A 26,296-nucleotide genomic window follows, 5' to 3' on the forward strand; every position below is an offset into this window, starting at 1 on the left:
CCCCCCCCCCCCCCGGATGGGATGGCTATGCCGCAATCCCTTCTCCTCCATTCTCCTCATGGGATCTTGGGCATGCACATACACGTGCCCGGTCTGAGTTTAAGCCACCGGGTCTGGAACTCGAACCGCAGTCGACTACATGGGAGTCCAGCAACATAGCCATTATACTAACTGCTGGTCCCCATAGTTTAATTCTAAAGTCATGACATTTAGTCAATATAGACAGCTGAAGCAATAAATAGAAATATAGAATTTTATTCCGAAATTTCATTTGTACATTCTTACTTCATTGAATGCCTGCTTACCATCCTGCCTATACAAGATGTTTGATTTTAGAGATTTCATATAAAATTATTCACGAAGTTGTCAATATATTTTAGACTTACCATTTCTAAAATGGATGGCCGACCCTCCAACTGAATGTGAACACTGGATTCTTTTCCACTTTCCATTCTCCCAAGATTGCATAAGAAATTTAAACAATATGGGTCAGCTTTCATGCAGTACTTGAAAAGAATATAAAAGAGCTACATTAAAATTTTTACCACTTAAATATATATGTATATATCTACACAGAATGAAAAATCATCTCTCTTTAGTGGCATTTAGGAAATTATCTTTCTATCAACATAGAATCAAACGTCTGCTTTCCTTACTGGTACTTAAAAAATTGTCTTGTAAGATCAGCAGATGGCATAATGGTTACGACACAGGATTCCCATGTAGTCGACCATGGTTCTAGTCCTGGACCTGGCAGCTTAAAACTCACACTGGGTGTATGCGCATGTGCATGTGTGTGCATGCCCAACATCCCGAGAGGAGAATGGAGGAGAAGGGATTGTGGTCTGGCCATCCCCCCTAGGGAGTGATTTCTCGCTTTCTGTCTCTATGTCTCTCTGGTGAGCACACACACCCTATAGCAAAAATCTCTCAAACAATTGTCTTGCTTCACATTTGGTAAAATTCAATATCTCTTTATGATAAAAACTTTCACATTAGGTGCATGAGGCATGTACCTCAACATAAAAAAGCCCTGTGAGGGAACTCCAAAAAGTGTGTGGAAAACCAGAGCAAAATATGAGTTTATTTTGGTGCAAATCAACTCATGCAAAAAAGTACTGGTACAAAAAAATCACTGAAATCCATACAGAGTTTTCCATAATACATAGTTTGCATGAAAATTCTAAAGAACTCTTGCAGATGCCAAACCTGTAGCTAACATCATACTGAACAAGGAAAATTGAAAACTTTTTCTCTACGAGCTGGAACGTGAATGTCTAGTTTTACCACTCTTATTCAACATAGAATTGGAAATCTTTGCCAGAACGATTAGGCAAGAGAAAGAAAAAAAGGACATCCATATGTAGAAGAATGAAACTAGACGCTATTTCTCACTATATACAAAAGGCAACACAAAATAAAGACCTAAATATAAAATCCAAAACCATGAAATTACTAAAAGACAATGTATAGAAGACAGTTTAGGACATGGGTCTGGGGAAAGAAAAAAAGGTTTTTTTGTTTGTTTAATTAAATAAAACCTCAAAAGCACAAGCAACAAGAACAAAAAAAGACATGGGACTTTATCAAACAAAATAGCTTCAGGTCTCCTGTTTCTTACCACAGGCTGTGCTTCTATCCTGTATAGAAAGAGGAGGCAGAGTAAACCTACCATATACACCTCAGCCACTGTGCCGGGCGTGTGTGTGTGCGTGCCCAAGATCCCGAGAGGAGAATGGAAGAGAAAGAATTGCGGCATGGTCATTCCCCCTGGGGGTGATTTCTTGCTTTCTATCTCTCTGTCTCTGTTTGTCTGGAGAGTGCACGCGCCCTATAGCAAAAACTTCTCCAAAAAAAAAAATACAAAATGATATAGCCACTCTAGAAAACATTCGGCAGTTGCTTAAAATACTAAACATGCAACTACCATAAGACCCAATAATGGCACATCTGGACATTATTTCTCCCAGAGAAGACTTATGTCCACAGAAAATCCAGCCCACACCTGTTTATAGGAACTTTATTTGTTGTAGTCAAAACTAGAAGCAGACATTCTTCGGTGATGAATGGTAAATAAACTGGTACAGCCATACAATGCAATAACATTCAGAAATAAAAGGGAATAAGCTATAGATACCTGCAACAACTTGGATGGATCTCTGGAAAGTCATGCTGAGTGAAAAAAGCCAATCTCATAAGTTTACATGTTGTGTGGCTACATTTGTATAAGAGTCTTGAAATAAAATTGTATTGAGTCATTTGAAAAGTCATGAAGTATTTTTCTGTTTTCAATGCAAAAATGTGTCATGACTTTTCCCATGACCCAATAGAATGTAGAACTGATTAGTAGTTGCCAGGGTTAATGAGAGAGTTGTGGTGGAATAGAAGTGAGTGTGCCATTTGGCATATTTTATTTAAAATGGCAGCATAAGGGATCAATGTGGAGATATATTCTGTATCCTGACTGTATCAATGTTAATATCCTGATTGTGACAATACACTGTCATTAAATAAGATGTTAACTTTAAGAAAACTGGATAAAGGATATAGGGGACCTCCATCTTATTTTCTACAATTGCATGTGAATCTATAATTATTTCAAAATAAAAAGTTTATTCAAAAAATGATCTTTCTTTAAACAAAACACAAATGTTAGGTTTGCAAGTCATAAAAGCAACAAAATATTGAAAGTGGAGTATGTGTTTTCAGTATTTTTATTTATTTATTTATTTATTTATTGGAGAGGTTTTTGCTATAGGGTGTGTGTGCTTGCCAGAAAGACAGAGAGACAGAAAGCAAGAAATCACCCCCCAGGGAGGTTGGCCATGCTGCAATCCCTTCTCCTCCATTCTCCTCTCGGGATCTTGGGCATGCACGCAGACGTGGCGGCACGAGTTTTAAGCCACTGGGTCTGGGACTCGAACTGCGGTCGACTACATGGAAGTCCAGTGACATAGCCATTACACTAATTGCTGGTCCCCAGTATTTTTATTAACCTAATCTTTAGGACAGAATTAAAAGAAAGACTTCCAGTCAGAGTCTTGCTAAGTTACATGCTCTATGCTTGTTGTAAAATTGGTATCATTTGAAGGCGGTAATTACTTCCCCAGTTTATTCTCATCAATGTATTAAGATGAAAATAACAAAAGTTACCCAGGTGAAGCCAAAATGTTAGTGTTCTGTAGGATCTGGAACAATGTCTGGCTGGCAAAGAATGGACATTTATTACATCGGTAATGAAACTTTATAATAAGTTAATGCTGAGTGGCAAAAGCCAATCTCAAGTTTAACCTGGGTCTGTCCTAGCCCTCCAATTATAACTTGTTGCATGCATTCAAGAACGTTCCTTACACTTAGGTTCTCTCTTACCACTCAACTGACAGCTCAAACCCACTGACCTTTGGTTTTCAGTGTTTTACGTCTCTGTTGGAAAGCAAAAATTATAAACTGAGAAATCGAAACATACCAGTAGCCGCTTGTCAGTCTTTGACAAGAAGTTGACTATGCCTTTCAAGGTCTCCATTGCACCCTTGTGCTGGTCGACTGCACACTCTCTTTGATAATTTTTAAAGTGGCATTCTCCAGTATTAGTCTATAAAGATAGGAAGCAAGAAAAATCATTATCTTTCAACACTGAAAAGAAAAACAAATAGAATGTAGAACTGATTAGTAGTTGCCAGGGTTAATGAGAGAGTTGTGGTGGAATAGAAGTGAGTGTGCCATTTGGCATATTTTATTTAAAATGGCAGCATAAGGGATCAATGTGGAGATATATTCTGTATCCTGACTGTATCAATGTTAATATCCTGATTGTGACAATACACTGTCATTAAATAAGATGTTAACTTTAAGAAAACTGGATAAAGGATATAGGGGACCTCCATCTTATTTTCTACAATTGCATGTGAATCTATAATTATTTCAAAATAAAAAGTTTATTCAAAAAATGATCTTTCTTTAAACAAAACACAAATGTTAGGTTTGCAAGTCATAAAAGCAACAAAATATTGAAAGTGGAGTATGTGTTTTCAGTATTTTTATTTATTTATTTATTTATTTATTGGAGAGGTTTTTGCTATAGGGTGTGTGTGCTTGCCAGAAAGACAGAGAGACAGAAAGCAAGAAATCACCCCCCAGGGAGGTTGGCCATGCTGCAATCCCTTCTCCTCCATTCTCCTCTCGGGATCTTGGGCATGCACGCAGACGTGGCGGCACGAGTTTTAAGCCACTGGGTCTGGGACTCGAACTGCGGTCGACTACATGGAAGTCCAGTGACATAGCCATTACACTAATTGCTGGTCCCCAGTATTTTTATTAACCTAATCTTTAGGACAGAATTAAAAGAAAGACTTCCAGTCAGAGTCTTGCTAAGTTACATGCTCTATGCTTGTTGTAAAATTGGTATCATTTGAAGGCGGTAATTACTTCCCCAGTTTATTCTCATCAATGTATTAAGATGAAAATAACAAAAGTTACCCAGGTGAAGCCAAAATGTTAGTGTTCTGTAGGATCTGGAACAATGTCTGGCTGGCAAAGAATGGACATTTATTACATCGGTAATGAAACTTTATAATAAGTTAATGCTGAGTGGCAAAAGCCAATCTCAAGTTTAACCTGGGTCTGTCCTAGCCCTCCAATTATAACTTGTTGCATGCATTCAAGAACGTTCCTTACACTTAGGTTCTCTCTTACCACTCAACTGACAGCTCAAACCCACTGACCTTTGGTTTTCAGTGTTTTACGTCTCTGTTGGAAAGCAAAAATTATAAACTGAGAAATCGAAACATACCAGTAGCCGCTTGTCAGTCTTTGACAAGAAGTTGACTATGCCTTTCAAGGTCTCCATTGCACCCTTGTGCTGGTCGACTGCACACTCTCTTTGATAATTTTTAAAGTGGCATTCTCCAGTATTAGTCTATAAAGATAGGAAGCAAGAAAAATCATTATCTTTCAACACTGAAAAGAAAAACAAAAGTAGCATAGTTTTCAAGTTTCAATTGCTTATCTTTTCTCAAATATATCAAATACCTCTGAAATTGTGAACATCTCTGTAGCAAAAACACAAACAAAAACTCAGCAGAAGTATGAAAAGTTGGACATAGTTCCTATGCTGAGAAAAAGGCTTTCACTTTATAGAAATGTGAAAAATGACAGAACATTAGCATGAAATTAAACATTTCTCTGACTTTTTACACAAGATGAAACAATATGTATAATAACACGTCTATCTAAATCTGAAATTGAAGTGGGATTTTAAAAAAATCGTATCTTAAATGTACATAGGTTTATTTGTTGATTACTGATCTAAACTGGGAGGATAAAAACAATTCTGATGCAATTATTAACATAGAATATTATGACTTAAATAAAGCTTCTGAAAGGGAAAAAAAGGCTTACAATACTGATCTTTCTTTTTTAAAAAATTATTTTATTTAACTTTATTCATTTATTCATTTTAATTTGACCAGAGAGGGCCAGAGCGAGAGAGAGAGAGAGAGCTGCCAGGTCCAGGACTCGAACTGTAGTTGGCCATTTGGGATTCCAGCACTCTTAACCACCACACAACCTGCTGGCTCCACAATCCTGATCTTTCAATGATGGCTTAACGTTTTATGGAGAATTCCACTAACTACATTACTTCCACAAGTCTAAGTCATAAACAAACACATCCTAAAATAATTATTCAATGAAGATGTTAGACCATAGTTCTGCTATTATACAGGTCAACTGCAGAGATTCTACTGAAATTCTACAGTTATAATATATAACATTTAATACCTACTTAATAACTGCATAGTAAATCGATAGCTTTCAACATGGCTAAAATAACTCAACAGTACCCTTCATTTTACTAATATTATTTAGAATAAAATATTCATTCATATTTATTTAAAACATACTTACTAAGGAATATGTAGAAGGAATACATTTTTACCTGGACATCCAAAATGTTGAACAGCTTATCAGTTCGGGGAATAAAAGAATTTGGTATCATTATTTCCACACTAACATTTGGAGCCATGCTACTGCCAGTGTTGATAACCTGATAAAAAAAAATAAAATAAATTTAAAATATCTTTCATGAATATAAGTATAGAGATCAATGTACTTTCAGGTGACCCCATATATGCCATGCAACATGTATAATGGTGGAGGTTTGTAGCTCATGGCCACAAAAATGGATAGAATATCCATTTAAGAATTTTACAGATTTGTAAGCAATTTCAAACTCTAGTCATTAGTACTTGCCTTCTCTCTCTCTTTTTGCCCAAAAAGTCTAGGCTGATGGCTTATTGCAGAAATAGTCTTAAGAAAGAGAAATCCATATATATTATATACCACTTTAAATATTTTAAGAATATAATCAGCTGGTCCTCATAACTATCTCATGAGGCGGGTCAATATTTTACTACCTTCCAGCTAAGGAAAATGATATGAGGTGTTGAATTTTCCAAGATGAAAGTTAAAAAGCGATAAGAGTTAGGACCAAATCCCAGGTATTCTAATTCTAAATCCTATGTTGTTTTCTCAAAATCACTCCTTGCTGAGAAGATGATTTTTTAAAATTATTTAACTTTATTTATCCATTTATTTATTTATCTTAATTTGACCAGAGACAGGTAGAGTTGGAGAGAGAGAGAAAGTGAGAAAGCAAGCCACTAGCCATGTCTGGGACTCAAATCATGGTCGGCTATGTGGAAGTCCAGCACCCTTAACCACCATGCCACGTGTGGGCCCCAGAGGATGATTAGTAACAGAAAGTGAATATTCAAGGTAATTAAAATACTAATACACTCAGAAAAAATCAGAAAAGGGTAGGTTTTAGAGAAAATAACAAATTTTTAATACTCTTCAAAAAACGCATAAGAGTGTGAACATTTCATTACTGTTAATACATCTAGGAATTGTAGATCCATGAAAGGAGAGAGAGCCAAAATATTTCCTCCTGAGTGCAACTGTAGAAATTCAGAAAAGAGCTATACTATAATACTTGAATAAAAAAGGATGGTTTACAACAATCTGGTGGAATGCTTGAGATGCAGATGAAAAAAGATGGTCTTTGGATTTAAGACAAGTGGTGGGAACCAGCAGTTAGTAATGGCTATGTCACTGGATTCCCACGTAGTGTAACGCGGTTCATGTCCCGGACCCGGTGGCTTAAAACTCACACCAGGCGCGTGTGCGTGCGTGCCCAAGATCCCGAGAGGAGAAGGGATTGTGGCATGACCATCTCCGGCAGGGGGGGTGATTTCTCGCTGTCTCTCTGTCTCTCTCTGTCTGTCTGGTGAGTGCACGTGTCCTATAGCGAAAATCTCTCCAAAAAAAAAAAAGACAGGTGGTAACTGCTAGGCCATGGGAGCACAGGGTGGTTGCAGAGGGAAATGTCAACAATGAGTTCCGATCAGTGTCTGGTACTATAAACCAAGTCTTCCTGATGCCAGTAAATCAATCTAAGCTACACTTACGCTTCCCTCTTGATCACCTAGTAAAATGTGGATTTCCAAGAACATCTACGTACTTGGACGGACTCACCAAGGCCACATATTGCAATATTTCCAGTCCCAGTCATTCCATTGTAAGTTAATTAGAAAATATTTTTTTATTTTATTTTTTTATAATTTTTATATTAATTAATTTAATTTTTTTCATTTCATTTTCTTCCATACATTCAATCACATTATTATTCATCTTACAAAGTGGATAAATTAATAAATGGGCCTCCCAAAGTCTGGTTTGGTTTCTGGTTTAGTTTATCAAAACAGAACTCTCTATTTGGTTTTTATAAAAGTGCTTCCTGGGATTTCAAAAAGAGGTCTTAATTTTTAACACTAATGTGTTCTAGGGGAACAAAAACTTGAGTATACATAGAATCAATAGGATTTCAAAGTTACTCTTCTTCCATAGATCCAGAGCTGGTTCCAGTAATTTGTGTTTTGGATAAGCATTTTAAGTGATTCTAATACACATTTTGAAAGGATTACTTACAAAATATATTATACCTAATCTGAGACTAATTCACAGTCTATAGATTGCTATACAGCTCTACAAATGTATAGTGTTTTTGGTTCAAAAAAACATTTTTGTAGAAATTATCTCTGATTACTTACTCATCACCATCTTTAATATCATAAATATCTCTTATTAAATTTAGCTTTATGTAAGTCTCCCAGTATTTCTAGATGACAGTATTCTTTACTTTTTAAGAAGGCTTGACAAAATTTAATGATTAATAAAGCACTTATCACAGGCCATAAACTTATGACTAGGTCAACCTTAAATGGAGATAGGGGAGAAAGGAGCTTCCTTTACTTGCTAGTGTGAGGGCTTTTATAAAGCTTGAAGCAAGAGATTTCACTGATTTGCACTCAGAGATGTCTTCCCTTGGCCTATCATGGTCCCCATACTTAACCCTAGGAAATTTAGCTCGTCCTAGAACTTCGCCTGCTTCAGGCATGATCTCTGTTCCTGCATGCCCATTCCCACTTGTTCTGTAAGGAAGTATGGGCTTGAGGATCAGGAAGAAGACAAGTGGAAGCAAAGCCACAGTGGCCTGAGAGGAAAGGCCGTGTGGGCTGAGGCTGGGCGTCATCATAGGTGTAGCAGGTATACAATGTCCCCTGGAGCAATGCAACAGTGACATCTTCTCAGGTTGTAACACGTACGAAACATTTCTTACATGGAAAGTGAAGTTCATTTTCTCTTCCATGCACGTTTCAGGCTCATTTTCATCATTTGATCCATACACAAATGAAGTTGGGTTCACAAACCTGATAGAAACAAATTCAAATTTAATCAACTGTCTTCCTGATGAGGTGTTATAAACAGTCTTTCTCCATAGAACAGATGATAACGTATTTAAGAGGCACCATGGAATACTTTGGGTTTAGGGGTCAGAGGACAATTTTATTCAAAAATGGACAAAATGAGAAGGCCAGGTAATCTGACCTGAGTGACAGTTCTGTTCTCATCCGTACCCTTTTCTTGCCTTCTCTAACACTGGGCTTCCTTTATGCTGCTATTTCTTCCCTTTCAGCCTTTAAGAGAATGATGCAACTTTGGCAAGTCAGGAGTAAACCCTTAGCGTTTCCCAAGGGCTTCTAGATAATGCAAACCTCATTCTATATTACTTATTTTTGAGTTATTTCTTCTAATCTCCCAACTCCTGCTGGGTAGTTGTAATGAACCCCAAATCTGTGGGACAATTCAAACACTAATAAGAATGATACATTTTTGTTAGAAAATATCACTTTTTTTTTAAAATGTATGATTTGACTCCCCCCCCCTTGCAATGAAATACATGTAATATTTTTCTGAGGAAATCCCTACTCTACAAGTTGTTCATATTTAGTAGCTAATATTAGGTCATATGAAATTAGAGGCACATTAAACAGGAAAGAAATTAGAAATATTCAAACAGCGCAGACTTAAGCAGTCTAACAGTTGCAGAACATTGTCTGAAATAATGATGTCTGAAGAATAATGGAAAAACACATCCTAAGAAAATCAAGAGAGTCAAGATCCACATTCAAAACCAGGAAAGATGGAATTACTTGCTTAACGCTGACTCCCTAGCCCTGCTCTCCTCTGTGCATGGCCTCCATTTCCTGTTTGTTTTATTCCACAGTCGATGCTTAATTCCATCAGTTTCAGATACTAACATTTTATATTTATATAACTACAGGCCAACGTTATGGGTGCTTATACTGATTGGGGGGGGGGTTACTTTATAGTTAGAGCAACAAGAAAAGCTCCTATTTGTTCTGTATCCTGCATCATCTATTGTTTTAAAAATGTAGTTTTAAACAAAGACTAACAGCCTGAAGAATTTCCAGTGAAATCATTGAAGATTTTCTTAAACTCCTCCCCCTTTATTTCTTTTTTTCTACATGTCTCCTTCTTAAGTCAGAGGAGGATCCATTTGAATAATTACGAAAATTGTGAGGGAGTAATGAATGCGGGCTGAAATCTCATAGGTATAAAGAATAGACAAGGGGCTCCTTGCAGCCAGCGCTGTCATGTCTCAAACTGCTACATAGGAAGATGTGGGTTTGGACACTGCTTAGTGAGCCAGCTCAGACTTCTTTGAATTTCACACTTGCCGTGACCACTGGGTACAATGACGCAAACTGCATGCTGACTGACTCCAGGTGCCCCTGGATTGCACAGTTTTCAACTGAAAGGCTGTGGTCTGCTGGAAACTCACTGGGGTCCTCCAGCTAGACACTACTTTGATGTAGCAACAGTGATGATTATAGCCTGGGTTAAAATACTGAACAGCTAAGAAGGAACTCCAACATGAGATAATTTAAGAGAGAAATAGTATTCCTTTTTTTCTTTTCTTTCAATTTTTATTGTTGTTTTTTACTATAGTGCACATGATCTCACTGGAGAGAGACAGAGAGAAGGAAAGTGAGAAATCCATGGTTAAGCCATGATCCTTTCTCCTCTATTCCCCTCTTAGGATTTTCTGGGTGTACGCACACACACAAACACATGCCTGGCATCATTTTCAAGCTGCCAGATATGGGACTCAAACTGCGGTCAGATGTGTGTGAGTCCAGTTCTTTAACCTCTGCATCACCTGCTGGCCCCCAAACAATATTCTTTTTATTTTAAAATGCTTAGATACGGTTTTGTCCTCCATGTAAGAAGCAGTGGAATGAAGAATCAACTCTAAACTTTACAGTTGGCCTCTGTATCAACTTACCCATGAACAGCTAGCATGACCTCATACTTAAGAGGTATTGCTAAAGTCACTTTATTATGTTTTAGCTTGTCCACTTCCCCTTCATTTTCACTGCAGAAACAAACAGAAAACGCCTGTTAGAATTCACCATTCTTACAAATCATCTTCAGAGAGAATGTTTTACATATCCTGTATACTTATATACTTAGAAGTTTGTTTAAATAATGCTTTCTGAGGAGTAGGGATTACAACAGATATGGCAATGGCACATTTCTCGGACAGGGTTGGTAGGAATTTGCTCTCATAATTTCAACTATTATCAGTTGCTTCTAAAAAAAATGGAAGGCTTTTTTGGTTCATTTTTGGTTTGGGGTTTTTAAAATTTAAACATATCATGTCAGAATTCCTTTCTGCTTATAGACAGTAAGTGGAACTCAGCTCGTAAAGTCTTCCCTCAAAACAGAATGGCACGTTTCCTTTAGGTCAACTACTGTGTTCACCGTGGGGTTATACCAGGCAGCGTGCACTGTGATGTTGAGCTCGTCTTCTGCTCTGCTGAGTGAGCTGACATCCAGGAGAAAGCTAATATCTATCTGTAAAAAAACAGGGAAAGCTCATTTTTTTAAACCATCTTAAATACATTTTCTTATCATCTGAATTTCATTTTTAATTAATAGTTTATGTTCTACGGATTATAAAATTAAAATGATTCTAGATGTATAAGCCGTGCCTCCCTTGGCAGTTAAATACAGCGGTCTACGGCAATCTAAAAGCACAAGCATTTTTATGAGTACCATTTAGACACAAAGCCTATGCTGAATGTAAAGACAGGCCATCCAGACTGACAAAATTAGAAATGCTTTAACAACTTGGGTGAGGACTCTTGCCAAAAACACCTTTTTGTATAGCAGAGGTAACATGCCTGGCAGACAGGACCACCTGGGGCGGGGGTTGGGGGGAATGTGTTGGAAGAGTGAATGGGGGAGAATTCTGACTGACACATCCACATGCCCATCCCGACATACGCGTGTGCCCCTCCCCCTTTAAACAGTGAACATTGCCAAGAATACGAACACAAAGCTCAAAGATTTCAAGCCCAGTTGCCTTTGCTTTTATTTCATCACTTAGCTCCCTACTCTAAGTAAATACACACACTCACACACACATTTGTATGCTGCATGTAGAGGAAAACAAAAAGCATCATGCCAGTAAACGAAATCCATAAATGCTAATACTTACCCTAGAGAGATGATCGACATATATGTAACCAACATCGCAGTCAAGTTTCACTATGCCGGAGTTGTCTGTTACTTCACAGTTTATTTGTTTATCTTCCTAAAAGAAAAAAAGAGAAAAAAAAATTAGAACAACTGGTTTGGATAGGAAGAAAATAAGTTCATTAACAAGTTTAAGGACAGCGGTCCTTTGGGAACAAGATTGGTAGTGCAAACTTAAAATGAGGAGCAGTAACTGTAGGAGCTTGCATGAGGACCAATTTCACTTGGGCGAGGACCTCAACCAAACAAGCATGATCCTCTCCCTGCAAGGATGTGGCAGGTAGAAAGCAATGGCAGCCAAGCAGCTCTCTCTTATTCACAATGAGAAGCAGGAAGCTGACACCTTTGGACTTAGTCCCTAAGCACTTGCCATTTTAAGCAAGGGCAGATGGCAGAGGACCCCCGCCTTCCCAGCACCAGGCACCAGTCTCATAGAATACAATCCCTCCAGGGACAGGGGTGGGTTGGGTTGGTTCTGGGATGACCCAAGCACACCACATCCACTGTGCACCCCATTTCCACCTCTACCACATACCAATAGAAAAGAAAACAATCACAGAACCACAGGGTTTGGCTTCCCATGAGAATAAAATACTACTGCTGAGCTGAAAGGAGATGGAGCCCGGGTGGCAATGGGAGCGATAGGAGCAGCTGCAAACACAGGGGAAGCCTCACTCACTCCTTGCTCCCAGAAAAAGCTGCCCACCCCACCACTGAGTGGCCCAGAGGACCAACACTGGTTGGTGGACTGGCCTCCAACAGGTCACAGATCCACACAGGAACACAGTCAAGGTTCGGAAGCCCTGATAGAGAGGAAATCTCAAAACAACTGGAAGCCTGAGAGCTAAGTCTGAATAGGAGGATTTCTACCACAGTCATGTATACTGTAACTTAATGAAGTGAATTATACCACTTGCTTTTTAAGAAGAAAATTAAGTAAAATACTAAGTAGTATCATGCAATTGTGGTTTACAATACTTACCAGATCTAAAATCTTAATGAAGTAAAGACCCGCGGGTAGCAGGACATGCAGAGTCGTTTCATAAGCATCATCTCCAGCGTTAAACAAGGACACATTCAACGTGATTGTTTTTGCACTCCCAACAGCAAGATAGGTTTTATTTTCATGCGGCCTAAAAGGTAAGTAATTTTATGTAGGTCTCATTTAGGAAATAAAAATCTCATCTCCAGATATATGAAGAGGTTTTCAAAGAGTTCATGGAAAATTCATATTATTAAAAAAACTGTGTGTGGATTTCAAAGTTTTTTTGCACCAAAATAAAGTCATATTTTAATTCAACTTCTTCTGCTAGCTTTTTTGTTAGAGTTTATTTCTTTCATAAGGAAGAGAAACAGAGACAAAGAAAGCACCCCCAGCAGTCTAGACACCATGATCCACCCCTAGGCTCATTCAGCCTGGATCATCGTCACATATGTCTTTGGTATACTCAGACAGGTTTCCAGATGTGAGCTGGAACCTTCCTGTGCGGGTCGGCCTTACAAAGCATTGTGCATTCCTGTTTCACATCTGGCACCTCCACGAGCTTTTGCGGTCCTCTTGTATTTATGTTTATGTCACACATAAAATAGTAATTTAGTAAAATAATTGCTTTGGAAATTTCCCCACATGAATGACCCCCATAGGCCGATGTAAATTCATATTAACAAGAACTCTTGGGCTAGCACGTGGCATGAAGATTAAGGTGCCAGATCCTACATGGTTGTCTGCGCGGCTAGAGTTCTAAACCAGGTGGCCTGAAAATTACAGTGTGTCTGCACATGTGCCCAAAATCCCAAGAGGAGACTAGAGGAGAAGGGAATGTGGCATGGCTACCCTTTCTGGGGGCTGATTTCTCACTTTTCTTCTCTCTCTGGTGAGTGCATACACCTATAGCAAAAAACAAACAAACAGAAAAACACAAATAAACAAAAACAAAAAATATGAAAAACAAAACAGAACTCTTAATTTCTCATGTTTTAGATAACTTCAGTTGGCTATTATCTAAGAAGGGTCTTTTTTTTTTTTCCCTCAATAAAAATGTAAATGAGAAACCAAAAACAAATTAAACTCTAGTCTATAATTTTACTTTTGTATTATTTTTAACTTCTGTAATTTTAATATTTTCTTCATTACTTTGCAATGTCTTCTGATGGCAAGGCATTTCTTTCTTTTCTTTTCAATCTTTGATTAGACACTAAAGGTGCTGCTGACCAAATCAAAGGGTTAAAATGGGGGATCTGGAAGAAAAGGAAACTAAGAGACTAGAGGGAATGTACTGGTAGAGGTAATATAGGCACTGGTAAGAACTACTACATCCAGAAAGCGGCACTAAAATCTACTGGACTAGAATTAACATGAGGCAGGCTTGTTGTACCTATAACTAGGCCAAATTAAAATCAGAGTTGCAGAAATGGGTCTAACCTGGTAGCAGAGTCAGTAGCAAATTGAACTGCAGTGCTGGAAGCCACATGACTGATGGCAGGTTTGACCCCCAGGTTGCCCTAAAAATGCACTAGGATAGCCCCATGTCCTGATGAGCTGAAGGTTTGGAGATAGAGGATCACAGCATGATAAGATCCATAAAGAGTACTTCTATCTTTTTCTCTCTCTTCCTCTCATATGCACATACATGCTATCATGAATAAAATGAAAAAAATGAATAGCAGAAAGGTTTCACCAGCCTATAGATTGCAAAGAGAAGATTGCTGTAAATGTAGGCATATGAGTGAGTTCAAATCCTGGCACTTCTTCTAGTTCTTTGGGATGGGGGGATCATTTAGCATGCCTAAGCCTTGGTGACCCCATCTGTAATAATGATAGTAACAACTATTCAGTAAAAATTTGGGTCATGCAAATTGCATGAAATCTTCAGAACACTTTAAATATGAACTTGAGGCTTAAATAATTTATTCCAGGGCCACAAGTATAATGTTCTGACAAGTCAGAAATCTAGTTATTTAAATTTAGAAAAATTAGTTCAAACTAAAAATGTGACTCGAAGCAAAATAGTAGATAAGGATAATGATAACAACCAAAAAGGTACATATTCATTTAATACTTTAGAATCTTGTAAATTTCCTCAATAGTATTTAAATTGTGTCATTCTGATTAACATTTGGAAGACAGGTATTTAAATAAACTATCATGGAAACATTACACAGAGAGTAGGCATTTAATAGCTATTTGTAATTGATTAAAGACAAAGAATATGTCAGTACAGAGTTTAAGAATACATTTCGGGACCAGCAGTTAGTGTAATGGCTATGTCGCTGAACTCCCATGTAGCCCACCGCAGTTTGAGTCCTGGACCTGGTGGCTTAAACTCACACTGGGCGTGTGTGCATGCGTGCCCAAGATCCTGAGAGGAGAATGGAGGAGAAGGGATTGCGGTGTGGCCATCCCCCCGGTGGGGTGAATTCATGCTTTCTGTCTCTCTGTCTCTCTCTGTCTTTCTGGTGAGCACATGCACCCGATAGCAAAAACCTCTCAAAAAAAAAAAAAAAAGACATTTCCAAATTTCTATTTTTTAAAAAACAAAGCCTAATGCTCTTTATTTTTTTAAATGTTATTTATTTATTCATTTTATTTATTTATTTTTAATTTGACAGAGAGAGACACAGAGAGAAAGAGGGGAAGCAAGAAAGCAAGCCACCAGGTCCAGGACTTGAACCGTGGTCAGCCATGTGGGAGTGTCCAGCACCTTAACCACCATGGCACCTGCTGGTCCCCCAAATTTCTGTTTTAAAACATTACTTGAAGATTCATGAATGATTGACAATAATTGAAAGTTCCTATACAGTGAATCAGGCTCTGTGCTTATCGCTCAAACAAACAATAGGCAAAAATAGTTAAAACGCACTTCACTCTCTCACAGAATTGCTATGGTAATGAACACATAAGTGAATAAATGCAAACAAACATTATAAATACACAAGAAAAGATTATGAACACAAGGCTGCGAGACTAAGGAAGGGAAACAGTTTTGCTCGGAAGAAGTAAAGGTAAGCTGCTCTTTGCTTTTCTACTATTCTGAATATCTAGGTTATCCACGGAAGTTTTTTATTTTGTTTGTTTTTCTAAAGAAAGTCTGAAAATTTCATGATTGAATCTGAGTAAACTTGAATTATACCCCTAAATGATTTTTCTGAAGTCCTTTACCTCTCCTCCAACCCAATCTTCACAATGATTCTTTTTTTTTTTTTTTTTTGAGAGGTTTTTGCTATAGAGCACATGCATTCACCAGAAAGACAGAGAGAGACAGAAAGACAGAAAGCAAGAAATCACCCCCCAGGGGGGATGGTCACGCCATAATCCCTTCTCCTCCATTCTCCTCTCGGGATCTTCAGCATTCACGCACATGCGCCCAGCGTGAGTTTAAGCAACCGATCCGGGACTTGAACTACAGTTGACTACATGGGAGTCCAGCAACATAGTCAATACACCAACTGCTGGTCCGACAAAGAGTCATTTTCAAAAAAAGCGAACTAGATCCTCTCACATGCCTGTTCAGTGCCGTCTGGTAACTTCATGGAAAGAGTCCCAACTCCTCAGCACTCGTTCTTTTGCTTTAGCCACATTTACCTACAAATAGGTGTCCAAACACACCAAGGTGTTTTGTGTTTTCAAGCTCTCTCTCTGCCTTAAACATATTCTTCTCTTCAAGCTTCTGGCTAATTTGTGCTTATTTTTCAAAATTTAGCTTAAACTTCATTAATGCTTAGAGATTCTCCCAGCTGGTACTCATCACAAACCACTGTCATCCTGTACTGCTTGTCCCCTCACCAGGGTCAGGGGGTGGCTTCTTCGTCTCCCGAAGTACACAAAGCACCTCTTTAATGCAACTTTTTCACAATCACAAGTCACTGTATGGTTTCTCTCGATACTAGACTCAAGTTCTCTTGGAGTACACATGTTGGAGTATGATCATCAGTATTTTCTCTGAGCCTAGGAAAACAGTTAGTGTTCAAAACATACAGGTGGATATACATACGTGTGTATGTATCCAGCATAGAGAACAGTCGGGTTGTACTTAAGAAAGATGTCAGAAAAGTAGGAAATTATTGGATGAGTTACTGACTATTCAAAGTCATTATGAAATCTGGGACTACATGTGGTACAGCAGTAAAACATGACACTATGAGGCAATCCTCTGTGAGAAGATTCCCAGTTCAAGTCCGAAGACCTCCCTGAGTACACCAAACACAAGCTTGCCCATGATCTTGGCTGGCTGAAGGCCGGGGTGGATCACAGTATCAGGACCCTGTTGAGGGTATGTGTTCTCTTTCTTTTTCACTCATGGAAGTCAGAAACAAACTCAAAAGTTCATGAACTCATCAATATAAATTTTGTCAGATTTTAGCTTTGTGGTCATAATTATCTTTTCTCTCATGGCATAGAAATGCCAACTGCTTCATTAAGATAAAATAAATACCTAGCACTATCACATTCATGTCATCTGTACCCCTCCCACACTGCCTAATATTCCAGTGATAACACACCTATTGAATTAACCTATACACTAATGTCATCATCATATGACCATGGAAAATCAAAGGGAATATAGTTTTTGAGAAGTAAATTATTAATTATTATAAACCCCAGAATGTGCAAACAAAATGAGAATTTTGGACACTTTTCCCACTTTTTAACTCAAATATATAGCTCTAAGAAACTAGGCAGTTTACTTAATATTTAAAGGTCATTAAATATGCTTTACTTTTACACTACAACAGCAAAGTTGAGTTTTGGAGGCAGAGATCTCTGTGTCACAAAGTCTAAAATATTTAACTAGCTCCTGCTATAGAACAACCTGATTGATGAGGGCAACTCATTTCGAATAACGTACAACATAACATCACTGTATTTAATTAAAATCTATTCTGGGGACCAGCGGTTGGCATAATGGCTCTGTTGCTGGACTCCCATGTAGTCGACCATGGTTCGAGTCCTGGACCTGGTGGCTTAAACTCACACTGGGCACGTGTGCGTGCATGTCCAAGATGGTGAGAGGAGAATGGAGGAGAAGGGATTGCGGCATGGCCATCCCCCTCCCCCACCCCCCAGGAGTGATTTCTCGCTTTCTTTCTGTCTCTCTCTGTCTTTCTGGCGAGCGCACACGCCCTATAGCAAAAACCTCTCAAAAAAAAATCTATTCTGTATTATTCTGACTATAATGGAAGCTTCATTATTTCAGAAGGCATAGGATTCACTCTTGGAAGCTAAACGGCATTAGAGAAAATGACCCCACAGTCCTTAAACTACTCCCTTAGTACTACTGAAAATGAACTTCAGTGAAACCATGTCTAGCTTCTGATCCTGAGAGACTGGGTATTTCTGGAGGAGTGTGTATAGTGACGAGGCAGTCATTCTGAGCTCTAGCTTTCATTTTAAGGTTGCGGACTGATTGAGTGCACTACCTCAGCATTTTAGGACGTGGCTATGATTTGCTTGTCCCTGTGTTGTACACCATTGGGCTAAGGGAGTACTCATCTGGCCACACTGTGTTAAATGAGAGAGAGGAAGTGTGTGGGAACATGGTTGTCCTACATTCTCCCTACTATTCTATAATCGCATTACAAGTAAAGGAACCAAGGAGGTTCTAAAAGTAAACTTCAACTTGACATTAAAGTTTAATTAAGACTTGTAGAAGAGCTGCCTAGAAATAGACATTTATAAAATATTCTGGCTTGTAACCAAAGCATTAGTCACTGAACACCTTAGGGAGAGAAGTTGGCACTTAGACAAGCAACAGAAGGTGAAAGCTTCTGCATAAACAGCGAGGTTTCAAGACAACAGCAAATTAAAGAGAAACACAATGTTCGTTCACATTTCAGCAACTAGACTCTTGGTTTATTTTCCATTTTTAAGATACTTTGCTACATTACCATAGTTATAATTCTACTATTTTTTTTAAAAGAATACATCATACTGTATCTTGACTCATTAACAAGATGCTGTCGGAAAGACATCCACCAGCTTTCTATGCGAGACATAATAAAGGACCAGGTGCACATCTGGAAGTGCGACAACACTGAACCAGCGCTTTCCCTGGGACTCACAGTTCATTCTCCATTAAAGCATGCAAAATGCAGACTTGAAATTTACAAAGCAGCCTAGAGTCCATGTAACTTAAACAAATCAAGGTACTGTGCACATACGGAATCATGACTTAATAAGTGAAAGAAGAAAGATAGAAAATTGATGTATTGCACACAGGACTCTATGCTTTTCCTGAGTGAATAATACTGTCTTATTTTCTAAGAAATGTTCCCCAAGTCTTAGTATAATGAATGCACTTTGCCTTGACAAAATGAATTAGGGCTGTGTAGTTATCTTGTTTTAAAGCAAGATGCTAGAACAAAATAGAATGTAAACTGATACCATGCTTCACGGTGTCAAGACACATGTCTCATTTATTTGACAAAACTGTAGCCTACAGCAAATGGCCTACGGGACCAACAAAAATTGTACCCTCTTTTTTTCCTTTACTACTAACTTCGGGAAGAAAAGAAAATGCTAACAAGTTCTTGTCTACTGAAATGTAATCTGACATTTAAGAACATTTTATTAAATAGAGCAAACTCACTGAGGTCAAGGGGAGAACAGCAGAACTTGGGCTGTAAGACTGAACTGGTGAGAGCATGTTTCAGTGTATAAAGTACATAGTTCATCCTCCCCAAACATGAGGTCAGTGAGGCCTGTATTCCTACTATCTTCATTTTAAAAAGTGGACAATATCATGAAATAAGCTCTCCGAGGGATTAAAAATGTAGTGGCAGTTGCTCATTGTTCATTGCCCATCCAATGAGTCTTTCCTCTTTTTAACTGTTCAAAGAACCCTGGATTTTTCTGATACTTCAGAAGACAATATCTATTTTGGCCTTAGGGAATGAGTAATGATGGATCTAATGTGATTATGGCTCCATTCTCCTTTAACCATGATAGATTCAAGGGTGATACCATGTGACACAGTTCTGGTTAAACAGAGTAAGTCTGATCAGGTACTTCCCTTCCTGGAAAGGCAGCCTCAAGAGAGGCTGTCCCCCTTTTTCTTGCTTAGAACCATGGTGCTGCTGCAACCACGTTTTGACCAGGAGAAAAAGGCCAAGAGAACTAAAAAGATAACATAAATGTCCAGTCTTTGTTAGCTGCTCATCTAAACCGTGACAATCTCCTCCCTCCTCCAGACTGCTCATTATGTAAAACATAAATGTCTTTATCGCTTCAATAACTATTAGATATTCTATAACTTGCAGTTAGAAGCATCCTAAAAGATACAAAATTAGTCAGGGAAGCCTGCATTACTTACCCTGGAAGCATGACTGAGCTATAGAATAGTGTCATTTATGTCAGTAATCTGTATGAATGATTTGATTTTCAACCTAATATGTAATGAGTAATACCTGTTATTATACGTGGAATCTCGATGTAGTCAAGTTTATTCATCATTATTTTAAAATGGAAGTCCATCTGGATGTGGTTTATTGTCCTGAAAATTTAGACATACTGGTGGAGGCCTCCACTTAATGAAAACATGAGACTGTACATAAGCTTGGTTTAGTGTAGTATTGGCAGTTTATTATTACAGTCTTCAGAAACTCATGTTCTTTGCTGAGTAAATACATTTACCTAAGCAGGTTTATAGCTCTGGGGCACATAAATGCCTTAAGTGTCATTGGAGTTATAGCTGGTGGAATACATCGAACATATGGTCACCATTTGCCTACTGCTACTGAGAAGAGAATATAGGACACATGTGGGAGAGGCATAGTTTTGTCTGATCGAGTATAATTTACTAAAAATGCAAAGCACTTTATCAGAACCTTTCACTATAGGCTCAAGACATTAATTACAAGAATTTTCATTTGGACATTCCTCAGACAAGTTATCATAAGTTACCTAATGCAATAGTCGGTGACTTTTCTAACTGATAAGAAAGAGAGTTGGTGCCTACAACTTTACACTGGTATTCAAGCCACTTCAAGCTCTGGACAAATAATGAGTATATATGCGAAGAAATGTTTAGAACTCTAATATTTTGTTTCATGGCCCAACTTTAGCTTAATTATCTTTACTTGAGTAAAGTCGGAGAGAGAGAATAAGAGAGTAAGTGAGAGTGAGCAATCCCAACAGAGCCTGGATGCCACGATACACTCCAGACTCAGCTGGATCCAGATCCTTGGCACAAGTGTGTCTGGCATACTCAGAGAGATCCTGGGATGTGAACCCAGAACCTTCCCTTACAGATCAACCTTATAAAATGTTGTATTTTACTGCTGCATCACTGTCCCTTAAACAATCCCTTCCTCTCCATTCTCCTCTCGGGATCTTGGGCATGTACGCACACGCGCCCGGCGTGAGTTTTAAGCCACCGGGTCCGGGACGCAAACCGCGGTCAACTATGTGGGAGTCCAGCGACATAGCCCTTAACTCTAACTGCTGGTCCCACATAGTGAAACTTTTAACAAACCTTCACTTGTGCCAGAATTTGTGCTATGTACCTAGTTTGAAGTATTGCTTGCATTTTATTTTTAGAACAATCTTAAGAAGTAGGTGTTATTTTTACCTACTTAACATTGAGGAAAAGAGATTTTGAGAGGCTAAAGGACTTCTTTAAAAAGATCATCCAGCAAATAAATGGTAGCTAGAGGATTTGAACCAGGTCAGTTTGACTGCAAATTTGCAGCTCTTTACCACCACAGCATCAGTTCCCAGTTATCAGTGTGACAGGATCTTAGAGATATCTTAACATGTATTTTTTTAAAGAGGTTTTTGCTAGAGTGCACGCATGCTCACCACAGAGACAGAGACAAAAAGTGAGAAATCATCCCCCAGGGCATGACCTGCCAGAATCCCTACTCCTCTCCTTTCCTCTTGGAATTTCAGGGATGCATGCACACGTGTCTGGTGCAAGTTTCAAGCTGCATGGTCTGAGACTTGAACCATAGTTGACCACGTAAGAGTTCAGCACCTTAACCACTATGCCACCTGCTGCCCCCTTAATTTGCATCTTAAAATGGAGATTTCTAGCCTCCCTTTCACTGATTCTGATTTAGATGGTCTAGGCTTGGAGGTTGCAATTCTATCAAGCATCCCAAGTGGTTCCCATGAAGGTGACTCAAAGACCACACCATGGGAAATGGTGCCCTATAGTTTGTTGACTGCCACTTAAATCATAATGAGCTTGGGCCAGCAGTTGGCATGAAAATTAAGGGGCTGTATTCCCACATGGCCAACTGCAGTTCAAGACCTGGACTGGTGGTTTGAAAATCATTCTGCTGATGAGAGAAAGGGTCAAAGAAGGCAAGAATCAAAGATCCTCCAGAGACCACTAAGAACACATTGGTTAGAAAAAGTGAAGAAGGAGAAGAAAGAGAACAGAATGGCAACATGGAAATTAAAGAAAAAGATGTTCCATAGAGGAAGGGAGTAGCTGTCATATGCTTAAGATGAGAGTTGGGACCAGCAGCTGGCATAATGGCTGTATCACTGGATTCCCATGTAGTCAACCATGGTTCAAGTCCCGGAACCAGTGACTTAAACTCACACTGGGCACATGTGCATGCGTGCCCAAGATCTCGAGAGGAGAATAGAGGAGAAGGGATTGCAGGATGGCCATCACTTCCTGGGGGCTGATTTCTCGCTTTCTGTCTCTCTGTCTCCCTGTGTCTTTTTGGCAAGTGCATGTGCCCTATACCAAAAACCTTTCCTAAAAATAAATAAATAAATAACGAGAGTTCACAGAGCCAGCAGGTTGCATGGTGGTTAAGGCACTGGTCTCCCACATGGCCAACTGTGGTTTGATTCCCAGACCTGGAAGTTTGAAAATCATGCCAGATGTGTGTGTAAGCATGCACAAAATTCTGAGAGGAGAGCAGAAGGGATTTCACTGTGGCCATTCCCTGAGAGGAGTGATTTCTCACTTTCCCACTCACTGTCTCTCTCTCTCTCTCTGACGAGTGCCAGGCACCCTATGTCAAAAATCTGAAAAAAAAAAAGGAGAGTTTAGGTAGGGACTGAAAGCATCCCCTGGGATATAAGCTGGAGGCTTCTCTCTCTCCATTTTATTCTTTCTCTGTCTTTGACCCTCACACTTTCATCTCCCCAAGATTAAATAACATCTGACAAGTATGAAATATTTAACTGCACCTACTTGTTTCCATTACATGCTATTTTCCTTAATCACTAGACTTCTCATTTAGCTACTACTGCACTGAGATTTCCATCTCAAAGCTTGTCAGTGATACCCTTTTTTCTCCATTGGTTACATTTTACATCAACGTCCATGACCTTTCCTTAGTTATTCTGCGATGTGACCTGTACAAAATCTTATACAATGAAGTTCCTTTTTAAATATTCTCCATTGGTTATTTCCCCATGAACTGGGTTCTCCTTGTAGTTCTCTGAAGATACCTGTTCAGATTCCTACAGGGAATCCTTACTCATTTGCAGCTGTTTAAATAAAACTATACTACAAGATTGTATCCTTAGTTCTTTGAGCAATCTCATAAGTCACTAATGTGTAGAAGAATTTCCAAATATAATCCTGAGCTATATTTTCAGGTGGAAAGCTATGTAAAGAAGTCGCACTATATTCAATGTGCCTCAAATCAAACTTTATATCCTAACCCCCAAAATAGTTTTTCATTTTCCTGCCCTGTCACTGGCATATCCCTTTCCCCTCTTTCATGTCCCATGAACAGTTAACCCTCAATCTGAAGTGTGGATTTGCTCTCTCTGGTTCTCATTTTTATTTCTCTTTCATATGCAAAGCATTTTGAATATAGGGGATCTAGATATAAAACCAAATGACAATGGTTTATTTTCCACAATAAAATAACAGCAACCAGTATTTATCTAGTTTTCACTATGTTCTAGATACCGTTCTAAGCATATTACATATATTTATTTTTCATTGTTTCCCCACTTATGAATTTAGAAGAGCAAGTTGGTTTCTTCCCTTTAAAATGAACAATACATGGATGGTTCTGTATATCAGTCTAAATGACATAACCTATTCTCTGCATGAAAAAGCAGTAAGCATATAGAAACGCAATATATAGATGTAAATACCAGATAGAGTGTGTGTGAAAGAGGAGGGTCTGAGGAAGGACATTTGGGGGAGGGACAGGGAAGCAAAGCATTAATGGCACAAAGAGGTGTGGTATTATCTGTTGAAGATATTTCGTGGTTTCATCAACAGTACTAGGGAGAAATGTTCACCTGTCGAAATATCCATTTTGTAAGACAAATAATAATGTGATAGAATGTATGGAAGAAAATGAAATGAAAAAAATAAATAAATTTTAAAAAGAAGAAAAAAGAAAAAGCAGTAAGCACTATGTAGTGAAGGCTCATGTTGCCAACAACCTCTATTAACAGACACTTAACAAGTGTTTAAAACGTAACTATTATTACAGTGATTACTCAACCTATAATTAAATCCTGAAATATCTTCTGAGTGGTCAATGACATTAAAACAGGCTTTAGGCCAGTACAAAATCATAGCAATAGTGCAAGTCTCTCCCGTGCTGAGGCCACATAGGAAGATCCCAGGTTCATATCCTAAGGTCTCCCTGTTCATGCCAGTCATGCACACAAACTCGTGATCCTGACTGAGTGAGGCTGGGGGTAGAGCTTAGCATAAAGACCAAGGTGGGGGTACCTTCCTCACTCCCTGTTTCTTCTCCCCTCTCCCTTCCCTCATGCTGTCCTTCCCTCTACCTCTCTCTCCTATGGAAGAAGTCAATACACTGTACACAGCATACTTTATAAAGCTTTGGTGCATCTATATTCTTTCTCAGTTTTTGAAGAGTGATATTCTTTCTTTTGGGGGAGAGATTTATGTGATAGGGCATGTGCACTCTCCAGAGAGACAGAGAGATAGAAAGTGAGAAATCACCCCCCACAGGGGGACCAGCAGTTAGCATAATGGCTATGTCGCTGGACTCCCATGTAGCTGACTGCGGTTCAAGTCCCGGACCCAGGGGCTTAAACTCACGTTGGGTGCTTGTACATGCGTGCCTAAGATTCCCGAGAGGAGAATGGAAGAGAAGGGATTGAGGCATGGCTATCCCCCCCACCCCAGGGGTGATTTCTTGCTTTCTGTCACTCTGTCTCTGTCTTTCTGGTGAGTGCACACGCCCTATAGCAAAAATCTTTCTCTAAAAAAAAAGAAAAAAAAAAGAAATCACCTGCCCCCCTCTCCCCCTCCCCCAGCGTCGATGGCTGTGCTGCAATCCCTTCTCCTTCACTCTCACGATTTGGGGCACACATGCATATGCGCCCAGCATCAGTTTCAAGCCTCAGGGTCTGGTACTTGAACTGTGGTTGGCCAAGTGGGAGTTTAGTGATGTAATCATTACACAATTGGCTTGTCTAAGAGTGATGCTCTTAATGTATGCTTATTACAACGTATAAATCATTTCATCTCTCTAAATAGATCACTGTTCATTCTAGTACTTTAAATGTTGCTAATTCTCAAGTGTTATAATTCTTGGTCTTGTCTCTTTGAAACCATATGCAAGCACCCACTACCCTATCTTGAATAATAGAGAGTATGCTATACTTACTTGAAAAATCCAATTTTTGCAGAAACCTGTAAATCAGCAGAACAATTTTCGTGGGCACAAAATCTTGCAAAGTTTATCTGGAAATAAAATGTGACAATATTTTTTATTTTAGTTGAATCAGTAAGTGTGAATATATATATATATATATATATGTGTGTGTGTGTGTGTGTGTGTGTGTGTGTGTGTGTATTTTTTTTTTTAAGAGAGAGATTTTTGGCTTTTGGATATGTGTTCTCACCAGAGAGATGGAGAGAGACTGAGAGACAGAAAATGAGAAATCAACCCCGAAGGAGGAGCGCCATGTCACAATCCCTTTTCCTCCATTCTCTTCTCAAGATTTTGGGCATGCATGCACACGTACCCAGTGTGAGTTTTAATCCACAGGGTTTGGGATTTGAACCACATTTGACTATGTGGGAGTCCAGTGACATAACCATTATGCCATCTACTTGTCTCAGTAAGTATATTTTTACATATTTTAAAAAGTAAACATCTGTGATGCAGGAGGAACATGAAATTAACACATCAAATCAATAACTTCTTATTCTATCTTTATGAAAGAGTTTCATTTGAGAATTAGTAGGCCAAATGACAAACAACTGCAGAGCTAAAGGGACTAAGTTCTTCCAAGAGGTCAATTTAAAGCCCAAATTTGTTAGGTGAAATAAATTTGAGAAAAAAGTCGGGAACCAGCAGTTAGCGTAATGGCTATGTCGCTGGACTCCCACGTAGTCGACTGTGGTTCGCATCCCGGACCTGG

At 38.8% G+C, this 26,296-nt stretch overlaps 1 protein-coding gene and 1 pseudogene across 2 annotated transcripts in view; one reads left to right on the top strand and one right to left on the bottom strand.

Moving 5' to 3' along the window:
- ITGA4 (integrin subunit alpha 4) overlaps positions 1-26,296 on the bottom strand; it is a 94,865-nt gene that overhangs the window by 6,366 nt on the left and 62,203 nt on the right. For both annotated transcript variants that reach the window (XM_006151630.3, XM_027773108.1), the window contains 9 exons: positions 25,537-25,613; positions 12,947-13,097; positions 11,927-12,022; positions 11,201-11,280; positions 10,709-10,798; positions 8,678-8,768; positions 5,936-6,043; positions 4,790-4,915; positions 387-506 (listed from right to left, as the gene is read on the bottom strand). In XM_006151630.3, the coding sequence (XP_006151692.2) occupies positions 387-506; positions 4,790-4,915; positions 5,936-6,043; positions 8,678-8,768; positions 10,709-10,798; positions 11,201-11,280; positions 11,927-12,022; positions 12,947-13,097; positions 25,537-25,613 (939 nt within the window). The remainder of the gene's footprint in view (positions 1-386; positions 507-4,789; positions 4,916-5,935; positions 6,044-8,677; positions 8,769-10,708; positions 10,799-11,200; positions 11,281-11,926; positions 12,023-12,946; positions 13,098-25,536; positions 25,614-26,296) is intronic.
- Positions 1,605-1,722, top strand: LOC114008353 (uncharacterized; annotated as a pseudogene).

The sequence above is a fragment of the Tupaia chinensis genome, unplaced genomic scaffold (genome assembly GCF_000334495.1).
Source record: "Tupaia chinensis unplaced genomic scaffold, TupChi_1.0 Scaffold000322_1, whole genome shotgun sequence".
NCBI lineage: Eukaryota > Metazoa > Chordata > Mammalia > Scandentia > Tupaiidae > Tupaia > Tupaia belangeri.